This window comes from Nothoprocta perdicaria, unplaced genomic scaffold, assembly GCF_003342845.1.
Source record: "Nothoprocta perdicaria isolate Ctin4 unplaced genomic scaffold, notPer1 scaffold_319, whole genome shotgun sequence".
Lineage (NCBI taxonomy): Eukaryota > Metazoa > Chordata > Aves > Tinamiformes > Tinamidae > Nothoprocta > Nothoprocta perdicaria.
In genome coordinates, this window is record NW_020455554.1 from 84,790 (window position 1) to 100,275 (window position 15,486).

Below are 15,486 nucleotides of genomic sequence, written 5' to 3' on the forward strand. Positions count from 1 at the left end.
GTTGTTTGGTTCGGCTGCGGTTCGTTTTCCGCTCTTAAGGGGATCCTCTGCATTGCCCGGCCCATAGACACGCGTGGGGCTCCCCTGGAGATGTTCATTCTTGTGCCCTTCGCAAGGAGGAAACCACTGGGAGGGGAATGTCTTTTAAAGCACTTTTGGGCAGGCGGTTTGACCTGCCCAGTCCAGCTTGTTCGTGGCGAAGGCCGGATCCTGCTCCTGCTAGCGGTGCCTGGCACCCAGGCGCAGGCCCCTCCGTAACGTGCCTGCCGAAGCACGGAGCAGTAATTCCTGTGTTGGAATTGGTCATTAGGGCTGTTTTTTTCTTTACAGTGCTCTGCTGTACTGGGTCCATTGGGTTAGGAAGCAGCGAGGGCGCCCGCTGCCACACGGGACCATCAGCATCCACGGTCCTCATGGGCCATCAGCATCCTGCAGTATAGTCTGTGAGGCCCATCACGACCTGTTTCTTCTCTCTTTTGATCTTTTTCTTGAATGCAGCAGGAAAAACGCAGCAGTTTATCATGGTTCTGCACTCCCAGGAGACACCTCTGGTGAAGAAGTGACGAATGGGGATTAGCAGCTCAAAATGGCTGAGGAGCTGAAGAGCGCGGAGGAAGCAGGTGATGTTGAACTGTCCCTCCACGGGATCTGATATTTGTTTCCTTTCCTGAGATGTTTTTATCCCGAGGCTTTTGGCTCCCCACAGCTCTGCCTTACAAAGGGGGGCTGCAGTAGCAGGGACATCCCCACAGGAGGACTATCCGTGTACTGATAGTGACATTCCCTGCCTTTCCTAGGTCTGGAAGCCGGTGAAACAGAAGTGCAGCCAGGCAGCCTTCAGGTGCTGTGAACAGGAAAGAGTCTGGCCAAGTGTCCGAAGAAAAGACAGAGTGGTTCCTGTGTGACAACAGCTTCCGATTCCACTTCACAGCTGCCGAGATGGACCCGGCAGCAACYGGCACCACTTTGGGAGCAGCTCCTGGTGCTGCTGGTGCTGAGCAGAAACAAACTAATGTAGGAGCCCCAGAGCAAGAGAATTTGAGTGAAGCCTTGAGTTCTGTTGCCTCTGGACAAGAACCCAAGTTCACTTTCAACTTTAACATCCCAAGTGAAGATCATTCTCCAGCCCCACTAGGTCTAGTGAACCAGAGAACTAGGGAACCCACAGAGAGTGCAGCAGACTGTGAAGGGCTGGGTAATTCCTGGCTCCCAGAATCGCCTGGCGGGCTGGAGAGTTCGGCCTCACAAAAGYCTGAGCGGACTCAGACGACAGACAGTGCAACTGGAGAAGACAGAGGCCATTTCATGTCCAAAAACCCCGTAGCAGAGAGCACTCCTGGAGAGGAGGCAGTGGCAGAGAAAGCAGCARCAGATAGAGCGGCCCAGAAGAAGAAGAAGAAGAAGAAACAAAAAGCATCTAGCAGTAAAGAGGAGCAAGAAGAATCTGAGATAAGCAGGAAGGCAAAGGCAGAAGCCAGTGAGTGTCTGAATAAAGATGCATCGCACCAGGATGAGACCTCTCAGGTATCTGAATACAGATAGAATCCGGTAAATTATAAACCATTCAATAGATGAGAAATTCGATGTCTGTGCACAGCTTATCAGTTATTGCCTGACATGAACTGCCAGCTGAAAAACAAGGATTGTTTCTTACAGCAGCTGTTTTCTTCTGCTCATCAGTTGAGGGAATGAGGGAAAGGAAGTTAGTGCTTTTATTTGTTGTCTGCCGGAGACCTGTGCTGAAACATTACGTGGTTTTGGGATTGAGACCTGCGGCAGATAACCAACCTCTGGGAGGCCAGGGACCACACTTACCTTAGAAAAAAAGAATTAAAGGCAGGTAACTGCCGTGAAGGCCAGGCTGTGGGTGCTCAGTTGGGCACTGCCCCCATCATTTGCCATCAGGGAGGAGAATTTATTCATGTTAGACAAATAGCAAAGTTAAGATGCAGAGCTACCTCCAAATGGTATCTGATACACCAAGATTCTGCTTCTGGTCTTGTCCATTGCTTCCTCTGTGGGCAGCTTAGTTTATTATYATTATTAATGCTTATTTCTCCCGTTGTAAGTTGATTTGACAGTTTCTTTAATATCCTGAAATCCTGGAGCGTTTTCCAGCGAACTGCTATCTTCTGAATGGCAGCCAGATATTACACCCATCAAAGAGAGACAGCAAGTCACAACAGAACGTTTGTTCATCGTTYAACATGTATCCCATGAAAAATACTGTAGACCAGGTCCCATGAAGTTGATAAAGTGACCACCAGAACCTGAAATTCTGAACGAGTCCTGATTTTGCATGGATTTCCTTTGGGAAATAATTTGGATGACTTATTTCCTTGTGTTTTACTCTGTGTAGCAATCAGAGGACCAGCTGCGGAAAGAAGTGGACTGGTGCGTGGAACAGCTGGAGCTTGGCCTGAAGACACAAAAGCCCAGTCCTAAACAAGGTGAGCTCTGAGGGAGCAGGCTGGGCGGCCAGGCAGGCCGGTGGCGCAGGGAAAGCGCCCCGGCGTTGTCTTAATCTGCGGCTTGGTCCTTGCTGTTGCTGCAGCGGAGGAGGCTCTGCGCGCGATCAAGACGCTGCGCAGTGACAAGGCCCCGCTGGTGAAGAAGCGCCAGGTCATGAGAACCTTGTTCGGAGACTACAGGAAGAGGATGGAGGAGGACTGGTGCCAACAGCTGAAGCTCGTGCAAGCAGGTTTGGGACTCCGCATGCAGGGAGTGTTGGCTCCCTCTGGTTGCAGAGCCTCCTTTGCGCTCAGCCTCCACGTAGCTCAGTAGAGTGGGATGTAACTTGTCTAAACCCCTCTTCTTGTTTTCTTCTCCCTTCTGCAAGCTATGAAATCTGCCAGGGTTGTGGAAGTGAAGGAAAACATCCGCAGGAAGAGCTGCCGGGTCATGCGGAAGCGCACTGGAGCTTGCAGGAAAAGCCAGGATTCAGCAGAATCCCCTTCGGCATCACCCAGGACTTCTAACACAGGCTCATTCAGATTCACGACTTCCCAAGAAAATTTTTACTTCAATTTTTTCTAGGAAGGTTCTAGAATAAAACTGCAGCTAAAAGCTATGCCAAATTGCCTGCAAACCCAAGATGGGCAGAATAATGCAGGGAAAATGTTACTTAGGAATCTGTGTATGTTTCCCAAAAAAAAGGATTGCCTACCAGAGTGCCTTTTGAGGAGATGTATTCTACATACAACTCCAGTTCTCCGTGTACCCAGTAGACCTTCTTCTTCATGCTGTAGCAGTTCACCTGCTATTCTATGATTCAATCCTTAAGGTTGGAAGGGACCTCAGAGGTCATCTAGTCCAACCCCCTGCACACGCAGGGTCACCTAGAGCACGTGGCACAGGCTGCATCCAAGTGGGTTTCGAAGATCTCCAGAGAAGGAGACTCCACAACCTCTCTGGGCAGCCTGTGCCAGGGCTCTGGCACCCTCGCTGTCAAGAAATGTTTCCTTAAGTTCCTGTGGAACTTTTGGTGCTTCAGTTTGTGGCCATTTCCTCTAATTCTGTCAGTGGCCCCCACTGAAGGGACACCGGCCTCCTCACTGCCTCCCTTGAGGTATTTATATACACTGAGCAGATATCCCCCTGGCCATCTCTTCTCCAGGCTGAACAGGCCCAGCTCYCYCAGCCTTTGCTYAYAKGGCAGATGTTCCAGGCCCCTGATCATCCTSGTAGCCCTGCGCTGGACTCTCTCCAGCAGCTCCACATCCCTCTTGTSCYGGGGAGCCCAGAACTGGACACAGTCTCCAGRTGTGGSCTCACAARRGGTGCATAGAGGGGGACGATCCCCTCCCTCAACATGCTGGAGATGCTCTTCTTAAGGCACCTCAGGATCCCATTGGCCTTCTCRGCCACCAGGGCACACAAGAATCTTTTGCTTTTCAAAAGAGCAGCAGTGACTCTGGTATCTAGAAGACGTTAGGTACCGTCTTTAATTAAATGCAACATTTCAAGAGTTCAGGAACTGAGAGGAAAATCAGGAAAGTCATCTTTGCTCATTCATTTGTCTGCAGACACGGAGAACTGCAGATGTTGATTTACTTCAGCTCAGGGATGTCAGGCAAGTCTTTCCAAAGAGGAAAAATTTTAGTTTTCTGAAGTCAAGTCCTCACCAGCTGGGGAGGATGTAGGGTCGGTCCCTAAAAAAAGCAGCTTACYTTAGTAACCCAGTGGCAACCAGCAGTGACTCAGAAGATAAATTGACTGTCCCAAATCTTGGGTGACAGTGAAACGAACTGTGACAGCCCAAGAACTCTGTTGCATTTGATCTGTATTTTCTGCTTTCTTGTACGGCTCTGGTGGCTCCAACTGCTTCAGCCACTGAACCTGTCACCCGTGCAGAAAATGCAGAAAATCTTCCCCATTCAGTCCTAAAAAGGTGAAGAAACAAAAGAACTTTAGAAAGAAATACAGTGTCACATGTATTTTATAGCCCAGCCAGTCATGCTGTATGAGAAGCAAGAAATGGAAGTGTGGGCAAATTCCAGGGTGGACTGGGAGACATTGGGAAAAACAGTTTGTTGAAGTCTTTTTCATAAAAAAAAAAAATATTGCTAAACTCAGATAAAGTAAATTGCATCTGGAGGATGTGTTTGAAATATTTTAAATAATGGCTGTTCAAAGGCACAAGGGGGAATTGTATAGCAGATCCAATAAAGCAAAAATATACAGAAGACCTAAATAAACTGGAAGTGAATAGCTCAGTCACTTCCTTCCCTTCTTGATGGGCACTGCTGTCATGTTGACTGATGGAACAACACAGGACAGCATTTTGCAGACACGGTTAGAATTTGCAGAATTTTGTATTAAATGTGAAAAGACATTTTCAAATTTTGGTATTTTTATGTTGCTTGCCAAGATTTAGTTACATGCTGTATATGGAATTACATCTCCTTTCTTACCCAGCTGTTCATGCAGCTTATATTGGAGAAATAGTGATTTTTTTCCCCCCATGTTGTTTCAGGTGAAGTTAAGAGTTGATAAATCTTCATAAAATCTTGTCCTTTGAGAGCGCAGGAGTATCCCGGGAAGCRTTTGTGTGTGACTGCCTTGTTCTTCAGGCATTCACAAGTAGAATAAAGATCCTACTGAGGATCTTTGGTGCAGCCTAATCCTGCCAGCTTTGTGCTCCGACCTCCGGAGCAGCAGGGAAAAATGTCTTCCTACCACAGGAGAGGCTGGCATGGTGGGCAGCAGGTTGCACAAACGGTGTGACTTGCCGAGCCACCCCTCTCCTTGATCCCTTTAATGGGACCGCAGCATTGGAGACTCAYAAGGCAGATGTTCCTCAAAACCATTCGATCTGACCCAAGGTAAGCCGGGACACTTGCACTTGTAAGCCGGGTGAAATGTTGGAGAAAATATTTTGTCTTTCCGTGTCAGCTGCCAGTTCAGATAGCCGAGGTGACGATGCCTGCGCTTCTGACAGATGTATCAGTTAATTCCTAAATAATTGTGCCTCGCAGAAGCAACGATACCAAAATCTGATCAGGGCTTTGCTATGCTAGTGACTGTAACCTGTGCACATGAGGAATGCTGCAGGCCCTGAGCACTAGTGGTGCAGGCAAGGAGGGAGAAACCGTCTGCTTGGAGTTGTTTCCTGCCACGTTAAGACCCCAGAACAAGCAAGYGCATGTCTGTCCTGCCTGTCTCCTCCTCCCCTGCTTTGTGCCACCCCTTTGGATCAGTGTGAAAGGGGGAACTGTGATTTTTACCCTCTTTCTTGGGTGACTCTCCACCAAAGGCAGTGCAGCAGGTTCCAGCAAACTGCACACATTTTCCAGTGTGGATGTGACCTCGGGAAGTAGTTAAAGCAAGGTGAGAATGGAGGGGAGAGGACAGCACTGCTGCTGGAGCACAACCTGTTCCATAGCGTTGGTCCCGAAACAGAAAACTTGAGGATTGATCTCTAAAGTGAGTAAGGAGATCTAGCAAAGCAGAGGAGAAGGGTCACTGCTGCAAACAAAGTGAAGAATTCCAGAGTTGGTTTCGGGGGTGTGTTGAGCCCAAGAAGGTTTTCATGCAGAGGCAGCAGAAACTCGGGTGTGCTCGCTGCTCCTTTTAGGCTTGGCACCGTCGTCTGTAAAAAGATCCTAAAGCAAAGGTTAGGAAAGGCAATCCCCTTGCAGAGAGATACGGGCCTGAAGGGCTGCGAGTGGTGCCCGTGGCCACCCCGCCCTGCGGATTGGCCCCATCCCGGTGACTTCTCGCCCCTCCTTCGATTTTGGCTGTTCACCTTAATGCCGGGAGCTAATTGGTAAGTTCTCCCAATCCCTTCCTTTGGGGTTGGTCGCTGGAAATGGATTTATTGGCGCGTGGGCTGCCCAACGGCTGCTTGAAGTAGCCGGAGTGGGAGCAGAGTGCCAGGAGCCCGCAGGGCCCCTGCAAGGTGCAGCCCAAACCATCTCCGGAGTCCCAGGGGCGGCTTCTGCCCGGGCTCCCTCCCCGCTCCACGGACAGCAGAGAGAGGAAGGACCAGCAGAGCGGGTCCCCATCTGCAGCTCCAGGCACCCGATTCCCTCCTGCCACTTGAATTTTTTGCTAGGGGTGGACGGTAGCCTTGGCATCTAATGACCCCTACAGGATAAAACATTTGATCTGTCCTAAGGGAGGAAAACCGCAGTTCTAAATTATCCTTTTTCTGAATTAGAAAGGAGAAGAAGAGCTTCCCATTTGAAGCACGACGACTCAAACGTTCGAGGAGTTGCTGTTTGAAGAGCAATAAGTGTCGGACCTGCAGCCCCTTCAAGTGAAGCTGCTACGTGCCTAACACCAGGGCTTTCCAGGACTCCCTGTCTCGGAAGATACCAAGTGGTTACAACTGGTCATGAAAAAAAGAGGAATAGTGGCCTTTGAATAACATTTGAAGGAGCTGGAACAGTCGAACTTGTATCTTTCTGCTGAAGCTTTTTCACTCTGAGGAGGAAGTAGTTTTATTTTCTTGGCTTAAAACTTCTTGCTSTTCACTGCTTGCACGTTGAGACCCGAAGGAAGCTTTGTAAGTCGTGCTGCTAGCAYAAAAACTGAACTTTGACCCAGTGCTTTCAGTATCGCCACAGTCCTCTCCTGTGGATGGTGAAGCATTGGAAGCACTGAACGTYTCCCGTATTCGGCATATTTGACTTCCTTATTTAACCTCTAAGTAGAGCAGCCGGCACCAGCCCCTTGGTATCTCACCACCACCATGGAAGAAGTCTGGGTTGTGTATCTCTGCCTGATCCTGCTTATTATGGTGCTGCTTCTCATGAGGCATAACCCACATTTGGAAGAGGCCAAGAAGGACAGGGAAAGCAAAAGCCCCCCGCCGCCCTCTTCCTTTTTCCCCAGTGCTGTTGGCAAGCAGCTGGAGCACACCCAGGAGGAACTGGAGCACTATCTGGAGAGGCTAACCCATGTCTTCTTCGACTCGGAAGCGAGGAAACGGGAGGGCCACCACGAGCACCAGCACCAGCACCAGCACCAGCACCGAGTCGCTGATGCTACGTCTGAAACTAAAGAGCACGCAGGGAAGGAGAGAGCGTTTTCTCAGCACATGCCGAGCCACACAAGGGTTCAGGTACGAGGCCTTTAGAGAATTTCTGACTCTGCCAGGTGCAGAGCTCCTGGCTGAAGCAGGGAGTTCTGCTGAAGTAGGGATCCATGAGGTGGGTTGGGAAGGAGGGCGTATCACACTATGCTGAGGCGTGACACCCAATTCCTACTTCTGCACTTCGCTCGTGTATAGCTCTGTGTGGCACCAGTTGTGTGGATGCTCCAGGTAGAAACAAGATGCTAATGCTTATCATATTATCATATATGCACACATGCATATCCCTGTGGTGGATTATGTTCCTGCCTCTCTTCTTAGAAGCAGATTATTTGTTTACTTAAGGAAATAACAGCTCTTTAACTGTTACAAATTTACCCACTTTGCCCATCTAAAGTAGCATTTTGCCAGTTGGTTCAGATAAGGATCTGGTSCTGTTGCATAGAGGAGCTCTGCAGACACCTACCCTAGCTGGCAGTGCTGGATAGGATATGATATGATATGACATGATATGAAACCAGATGCGTGCCTTTATATTTTTATCATTATCCTCACGGCAATACATCAGATGTTGCCCTTGGGATGACAGAGTTTCATGGCCTCTGTGCAAGGCTGTGTTACAGCAGCTGTTTGTATTCTTCATCCTTGAGACAGGTAGCCTGCCGTGCCAATCGCCGCGCCGGCTCAAGGTGGGAATTGCAACGTGGAGCCTTTACCTTAGGGAGAACCTGCATGTTGACACCAGCTCCCTGCGAAAGAATTGAGACATTTCTTAGTGAATAAAGTGAATATCTTAGTGAATAAAGCACTGCTTTGCAGCCTTTGTGGTGAGCTTCATGGCTGCCTGGGTCCCTGATTCTTCAAGAGCAGCCCTAGCTCTGTAGGGGAATCGATACATCCAATTTATAGGGAGAGGGGAGAATATACAAAATGTGAGACTATGCTGGCAGAATATGTGACAGAAAGAGGCATTCATGTGATTATTTACTTGTTGGCATGTTTGATTTGCTCAAGAAGGTACTAGATCTATTGCAGATCCAAAATAAATAAATAAAGCAACTGTTTCGTAAATGGATTATGGTGCAAAGTAACAGCATTAGTTTATTTTCTTTTTCTGTTGTATTACAGGTGATTATCTTAGTACAACATGAATTGGGAAGGAAGTGTGCTGTGATCACTACTTTTATATGAGTTAAAGTAGTGCAATTTAGCTTCACTTGCTCAGAAGAAATGATTATATTTTATTCACAAGCTTGATGCTCATGCTTGTCAGGACAGCTGCAGACGTTAATGTAAGCTCCTCTTTTGTGCAAAACCAATGGAAATCATGCAGAAGCAGAGCAGAAGTCCGCTCTTGTTGCTCGCTTGTTTTGAGGGAGTAGGGAGAAAGAACCCACAATGGACACGAACACTTGTCAGGAGCTTGTCAAGAGCGCAAGGGCTAATTCTGCTTCAGCGAGAGGCTTAACTCTTCATCCATGCTCGCAGGAGGGGTCGTGCCAAGCAAGGGTTTTGTTTATCAACCAGGCAAAGTCCAAGCCTCAGCAGAGTTTCAGAATCGCTGTGGTGGTTAGCTGGGCACACGCAGAGCTGCGGTCCCTTTGGAATGTGATTTATGTGTCATCGGAGAGCAGCGGCTTGTGTGGCCACATATGAAGGCATTTGGGTCTCTGGCCCAGGTAGAGGAAAGAGGTTGTTGCTTTTGCTTGGGGAAGGGGTAGCCTTTTTATTATTTATTATTATTGTTATTTTATTATTATTTTCAGCATTTTATAACTCTTTAAAAGCATCTAAGTTCTTTGAAGGTGCCAGATTAGGTTCTCTGGAAAATGAAATCCTCTGTGTTGTCTGCAAGAGATGGGATAGCCTGCTAAAGGCTTTCCTTAAAGCCTCCATGTGTCTGTCTTAGCCTAAAGCAGCCACATCCAGGATCCCTGTTGCCTTGGCCTGCCCAGTTCTGAGAAAGGCAGCAGCTCTGCTGGTGCTGGGGTGATATAAAACCTATGATGGGCGCAGACAATGAGAAAATGGCACTCAGCTGCAAGAGGAGGCCCTGGAAAGCATGTTCAAGAGCAAAAAATCCAYGGAAATTCAGAATAACACAGCTAGTATTGGTAAGAAGCCTTTTAGATTTTTCAAGGGGTGTGAAGTTAAGTGGCCTTTGGATCAAGGTGCTGTTGGCCACAGTTGGTCAGGTACCGATGACCTCCAATTAGCCCGCCGTGCAGCAGGGACAGCTGTTTCGCCTTGCAAGCAGATGCCTGGAAGCAGCTAGGTGGGTTTGGGGTGGAGGTTTGGGGAGGGTGCCATGTCATTCACTGCACACATCTAGGCCTTACCTAGTGCGATAAAATCCCTATTTTCCTAAATATTTTTATTTGCTTTTACACTTGAATTTATTAAATGATATAAAAACTATTTCTCCCAAATGCCCAGTGACTCTTCGTTCTCATGGAAACTCAGGCATCGACTCATTACAGCCAAAAAGGAGCAAATAAGTGGATTTGGATTTAGAAGTGAAGAGCACAGGAGGAGAAGCACAGGGAGAGACAGTAGGTGCAATACATCAGTACGCAGATTTTTTAGGGGGAAAAAAAGTACTCAAAGGGTCTCTCACTTCATTAAATATAATCAGAGCAGGAATATTTTGGGGTTGTTTTCAGAAGCAATGAAAAACGAATGGGGACAGATGGCAAAAAGGCACAGGCACAGGCAAAGAGGCACACACCCCAGGAAAACCAGGTTTTGAGCCACACTAAGGTCTCATGAGACGTAGAACATGGGCCTTGGGGGACAAGTCAGAAGGAAATCTGAAATGTTGCCAAGTTAACCTAAACAGGAAAAAAACGCAGGAGAAAGGGTATTTATAYACGCAGGGTTGCCTTTGGTGAGTCAATACTGGCCTTTCCCGGGTCCACTGGAACCGCAGGCTTTCTCTAGCCCATTCCTTGGGGCTAGAGAAATTGTGCCACAGGAGGCKTTGCCGCTTCTGCTAGCGAGAGCTCAGTCCATCCCTCAGCCTCCTAGGCAGCTCTCAGAACCTGTGACTAACTCAGTCGTGAGCTTAACTGTCCGTGTGGATCTCACGCCACAGCAAGAAACACCTTACATGGATTAGCTGAGACAAGATTACCTTAGGCTGGGGTTCTCTAATGCCCTCAAGGCCTGCCATCATGCTGCTATTTAGGTCTGTGTTGTAGCTGTCTTCTTTTCTTCAAGGATATAGGTTTCTAGGCAGAGAGAATGTCTTTCATTACAGGCGTAGTGATCAAGAACAGCTTGTGTGTCCAAAGGCTTCCTTGCTTTTATTCCTAGCTATATCATCTGGTAAAAGATATGCTGCCTCCCACGCTCGTGTTTCATGGTGTACCTGGTCCAGAAAGTTCCCTAGAGAATCTCAGAACAGCCAAGGTCTCAAGGGACCTCTGGAGATGGCCTAGCTCAACCTTCTTGCTCAGAGAAGGTCAACTAGAGTAGGTTATCCGGGACTGCATCCAGTCAGACTTTGAAAATCTCTGTCTGGATACTTGATTATCTCTCAATACTTTGAATATCTCTGTTCAGATAGTTATACATCCTCTAACATGGTAATATTTGAGCGTTTCTATAGGAAAAAAAACAAYATGTGGTTTATTTTGAAGTCTCTGCTTATGTACAGATTCTTCTTCATCTTGATACCCTCAGCAGCATCTAGAGATCTCTCAATCTCATAACTCCTCTGTGTTCATGCTGTGTCCCCAGGGAAGTGTTTTAGGCAGAWATTGGGATGTGGATCGGCAAAGTGAAATTTTGTGATTGTGCTTCGGCCTTGACTTTGATCAGGCCTGCTCCAAGTAGCACATGAAATATGGGAAAACGTATCTCGCAATGCAAGCAGGTGACTCCGCTCTGCTTTTCCTTGCTATTTAGGAGGCCTAGGAAATTCTGGCAAGATGAGCAGAGGTTCTGTGGCTGCTTATCATAAGCACCAAGCATCAATTTACAGGTGCAGAAATTCCTTCTCCCTGAATCATTCTTCTTAACTCAGCTGCTGGGGAGATTTAAGCAGCAGCTCTATTTGTAGTCTAACAGATTAGAATTATATAATTCATGAAATCTAGCTTCGAATTGGCTGAAAAACTAACTACAACACAGTATTTGTTGCATGCATTATCCACTTGCTACTGTCATTGTGCTGTGTGATGAGACATTTGGTTCGTTGAGAGAAAGAGCAAAAAGTTTATGTTATTTTGAGGATAACTAATGAATGTTTTGGAGAAGCCTGGGCTACTTCCAGTGTTTCTTTTCCTGACATATTTTATGTAACTGTCAAGCACTGTTGCTGAATGTGTAAATTTGCCCTTTTCTTGCCACATGGTCGCTGTTTTCTCTTTCATGGCTGTTGTGAGTAGGGTCACAGCTGAAGTGCCTGTGTCATACCTGCTGCATTGAATCTGAGGAGCATTTCAGCTCCTAAATCTTTTGACTATCGTTCTTAAAACATTACTTTTTAGTAGTGTCTTTACAGGTCTCCAGTAATGAAGAAAAGGGGTGGCAGGTCTAGCRGAAAATGACTATAAGCAAGCAAGCAAGCAAGCCGTTAACGTAGAAGTCAGCGTGGTTTCATCCTTGAAACGCTCCACTCCAGTTTGTGCTGCAGGCTCACTGCAGAGTAGCAGTGTCCCCAGCATTTGATAGAGAGGCATCCATTTAATCAAGCAGAAGTTGTGATCAGCCTGTTCTCTGTGCTCAGGTCCCTGTTACCAGATCTGTGATCAGATTTCTGCCAACCTCTTCAGGTGAGCAGAAGTGACCTGAAGAGCACTCGCACTACCTAACTTCAGGCTTTTGACTTAGGTGCCCTGCTTCAGCCCCTCTGTGGGGACTTTCCACGGAGACTTGGAGCACTGAAGTTGGGAGCAAAAATAAAATGACTAAAGTAACCTCAGATGATAGTGTCATTAACCACATACCAACCCTCTTCCATCAGYTTGCCCCTACCATGCAGTGCTCTGCCGAGCTATTGGTGTCTGGTACCGAAAGTCAGATCAGGAGATGAGTGTGCAGATTTGCAGGTCAGGAGTGCTCTAACTGAGGTGCTCAAAAGCCATCTAAAGGCTGATCGAGATACCTGGGGCTCCCTCTGTAATCAAGAGAGATTACGGACATCGTCAGAGGACAGCTCATTTCATCCCATCAGCAACTCAGGTCACACAGACTGCCCAGTCTGGGCAGTGAGAGCCCTGTCCCTCTCTATGGCACAGCAAAACGGTGGTTTAGAGGTAACAGAGCTGGTGGTCCAAACAGTAGCAGTGCAGAACGGTACTCCCCTCCCACCAGTTAGTCCAGCATGTTGCTTAAAATAACTGCTAGATTTTTAAGATTTTGGTCACAGTTTTCAGCTGACCCTTATAAATGTTCTTGACTCATTTCCCAGGCTCCACAAACTCTCATGATGTGTACAATTGATTGGTGTATCCCTTCAGCTGGTGGGACTCACAGTCTGATAAAGAAATAGTCTTCACATGAAGTCCAGGGGCTTTGGGAAAGACTGCTGCTGTCAGGGAAACAGTTCATCCTAGTTGATCCCAGTTAAATGCACACATAAATTAATAAATACATAGTCCAGCCTGAAGACAAAATACCTGTCATCTGGCTAGATGTGATAGTTCAGAAGCTTTTGTCACTACTCAATGGTGTAAAGGCAGTGCCTTTACTGTCTCAGGTTAGGTGTCTGCTCTAAACTGATAACAGCTCAAGGAGAAATTTCCTTCAGAATTATAAGAGCTAGTACCCCTGTTACTGATTTCAGAAGGAAGCACTGCAGTTTTGTCTTTTATGTATATATAGAGAGATGCATATTTATATTACCACAAGCTCCTAAAATATTGCTATTTGGTGCATTCTTTTCCTCATCAGTTGTGATTTCAGCTACTGCAGTCTAGAGTTTATTAGCTAAATTGTAATTAAATGCAAACTCTGTTAAGATGTGGTAAGGCATTTGCATTAGACTGTCCAAGCAAATCCTTAGTTCTGAAGGAATCTTTCTCAAGTAAAGTGTTTTAAAAATACACTAGACAAGGTGCCTAAATATCTCAAGAAATTGTACATAGAGAGTAAGTAGTCTTCAAGTGGATGCTTTAAATATCTTTTATTTGATCTTCCAGGGGCTTATGTGACACAGAATCATAAAATCATAGAATCCTTAAGGTTGGAAGGGACCTCCAACCCCCTGCACACGCAGGGTCACCTAGAGCATGTGGCACAGGGCTTCATCCAAGCGGGGTTTGAAGATCTCCAGAGAAGGAGAYTCCACCACCCCTCYGGGCAGCCTGTKCCAGGGCTCTGTCACCCTCACTGTYAAGAAATGTTTCTTAAGTTCCTGYRGAACTTTTGGTGCCTCAGCTTGTGGCCGTTTCCTCTAGTCCTGTCGCTGGYCACCACTGAAAAGAGGCCGCCCCCTCCTCCTCACTGBCTCCCTTGAGGTATYTAYASACACTGMTCAGGTCCCCCCTCAGCCTYCTCTTCTCCAGGCTGAACAGGCCCAGCTCTCTCAGCCTTTGCTCACAGAGCAGATGTTCCAGGCCCCTGATCATCCYCGTAGCCCCGCACTAGACTCTGTCCACATCCCTCTTGTACTGGGGAGCCCAGAACTGGACACAGTCTCCAGATGTGGCCTCACCAGGGCTGYGTAGAGGGGGACGATCACCTCCCTCGACCTCCTGGAGACACTCTTCTTAATGCACCCCAGGATCCCGTTGGCCTTCTTGGCCACCAGGGCACCCTGCTGCCTCATGGTCATCTTGTCATCCACAGCGCCCAGGTCCCTCTCTACAGAGCAGCTCTCCAGAAGGTCAGTCCCCAGCCTGTACTGGTGTCCGGGGGCAYTCCTCCCCAAATGCAGGACCTTGCACTTGTCTTGACCTCTTTTTTATCAATCACAGCTGTTGGTAAGCACCTATTTCCTCGACTTGGTGCTTTGGAGAATCTTGGCACAAGCTGTGGAACAAGTTGTTGTCATCCATGTCGTGCCATTTCGTGTTTTTGGGCTCAGAGCCTGTTGATCTTTGTAACAAATGCCATGTTCATTTTAGCTGTAGAAAGCATGACTCTAGATTCCAAATGTGTCTGGGAGAAAGATGGCTGAAGAGAGGGCAATAAAGTCTCTAAAACCTGAAGGATGCGGAGAAGGTGAGTTGGAAGTGACTGTGCACTCTTCTTCCTGCCTTGAAAGACTGTGACTTAACCAACAACAACCRTCAGATTTAAAACCAAGCGCTGAAAGTACTTATTGTTTTCTAACAGATGAAGCACACCCATAGAAGTTGGGTCTATGCATCCATAGAAGTTGGCACAAACACATAGAGAGATGTAGCTTGTTTCATGCTCCCTCTTAAGGCTCTTAAGGCTGGCTGCCAAACTAATTGTCATGCATAGTCTTAGGTAAAAATAAAATAAAATAAAATAAAATAAAATAAAATAAAATAAAATAAAATAAAATAAAATAAAATAAAATAAAATAAAATAAAATAAAATAAAATAAAATAAAATAAAATAAAATAAAATAAAATACCTTGTATATTTTTCATCTTGGATTTGGACTGAGAAAGACTCCCCCACATCTGCCCTCCCTCTGAAACTGAGATGGTTAAAAAATAGCTTGTTTCCTAGGCTGAAAGGAGGCATGGCAGGGTAGGTGTGCCAAACATTTAACCTTTGGTGTCCTGTCAAATGGGAAGAGCCTCTCCAGTCCTAGCAGGCATAAAAGGTGAACGCTCAGATAAAACATTTCTTTCAGCTAGCCTCACTTCTGACAAACTGGGTTTCAAAATCTGCTGGCCATTAGGAAGGAATCTAGCATGGCTGCTAGCTGTCCAAGTCTCAATGATTGAGCAGGGCTATRAGCACTTAACAGTGACAGATTTACAGCTGATCATATGTCTATTTTCAAGTCAGAGACAGATGATGGA

The 15,486-nt window shown here is 46.9% G+C and overlaps 1 protein-coding gene across 1 annotated transcript; it reads left to right on the plus strand.

Moving 5' to 3' along the window:
* The first annotated feature begins 532 nt into the window (after window positions 1-532).
* LOC112950431 (UPF0488 protein C8orf33 homolog) lies at window positions 533-3,250 on the plus strand. Its single transcript, XM_026042962.1, has 5 exons — window positions 533-620; window positions 798-1,524; window positions 2,360-2,450; window positions 2,555-2,701; window positions 2,840-3,250. The coding sequence occupies exons 2-5, from the start codon at window positions 940-942 to the stop codon at window positions 3,034-3,036; spliced, it is 1,020 nt and encodes a 339-aa protein (XP_025898747.1). The 5' UTR covers window positions 533-620; window positions 798-939; the 3' UTR covers window positions 3,037-3,250.
* Window positions 3,251-15,486: the final 12,236 nt, after the last annotated feature.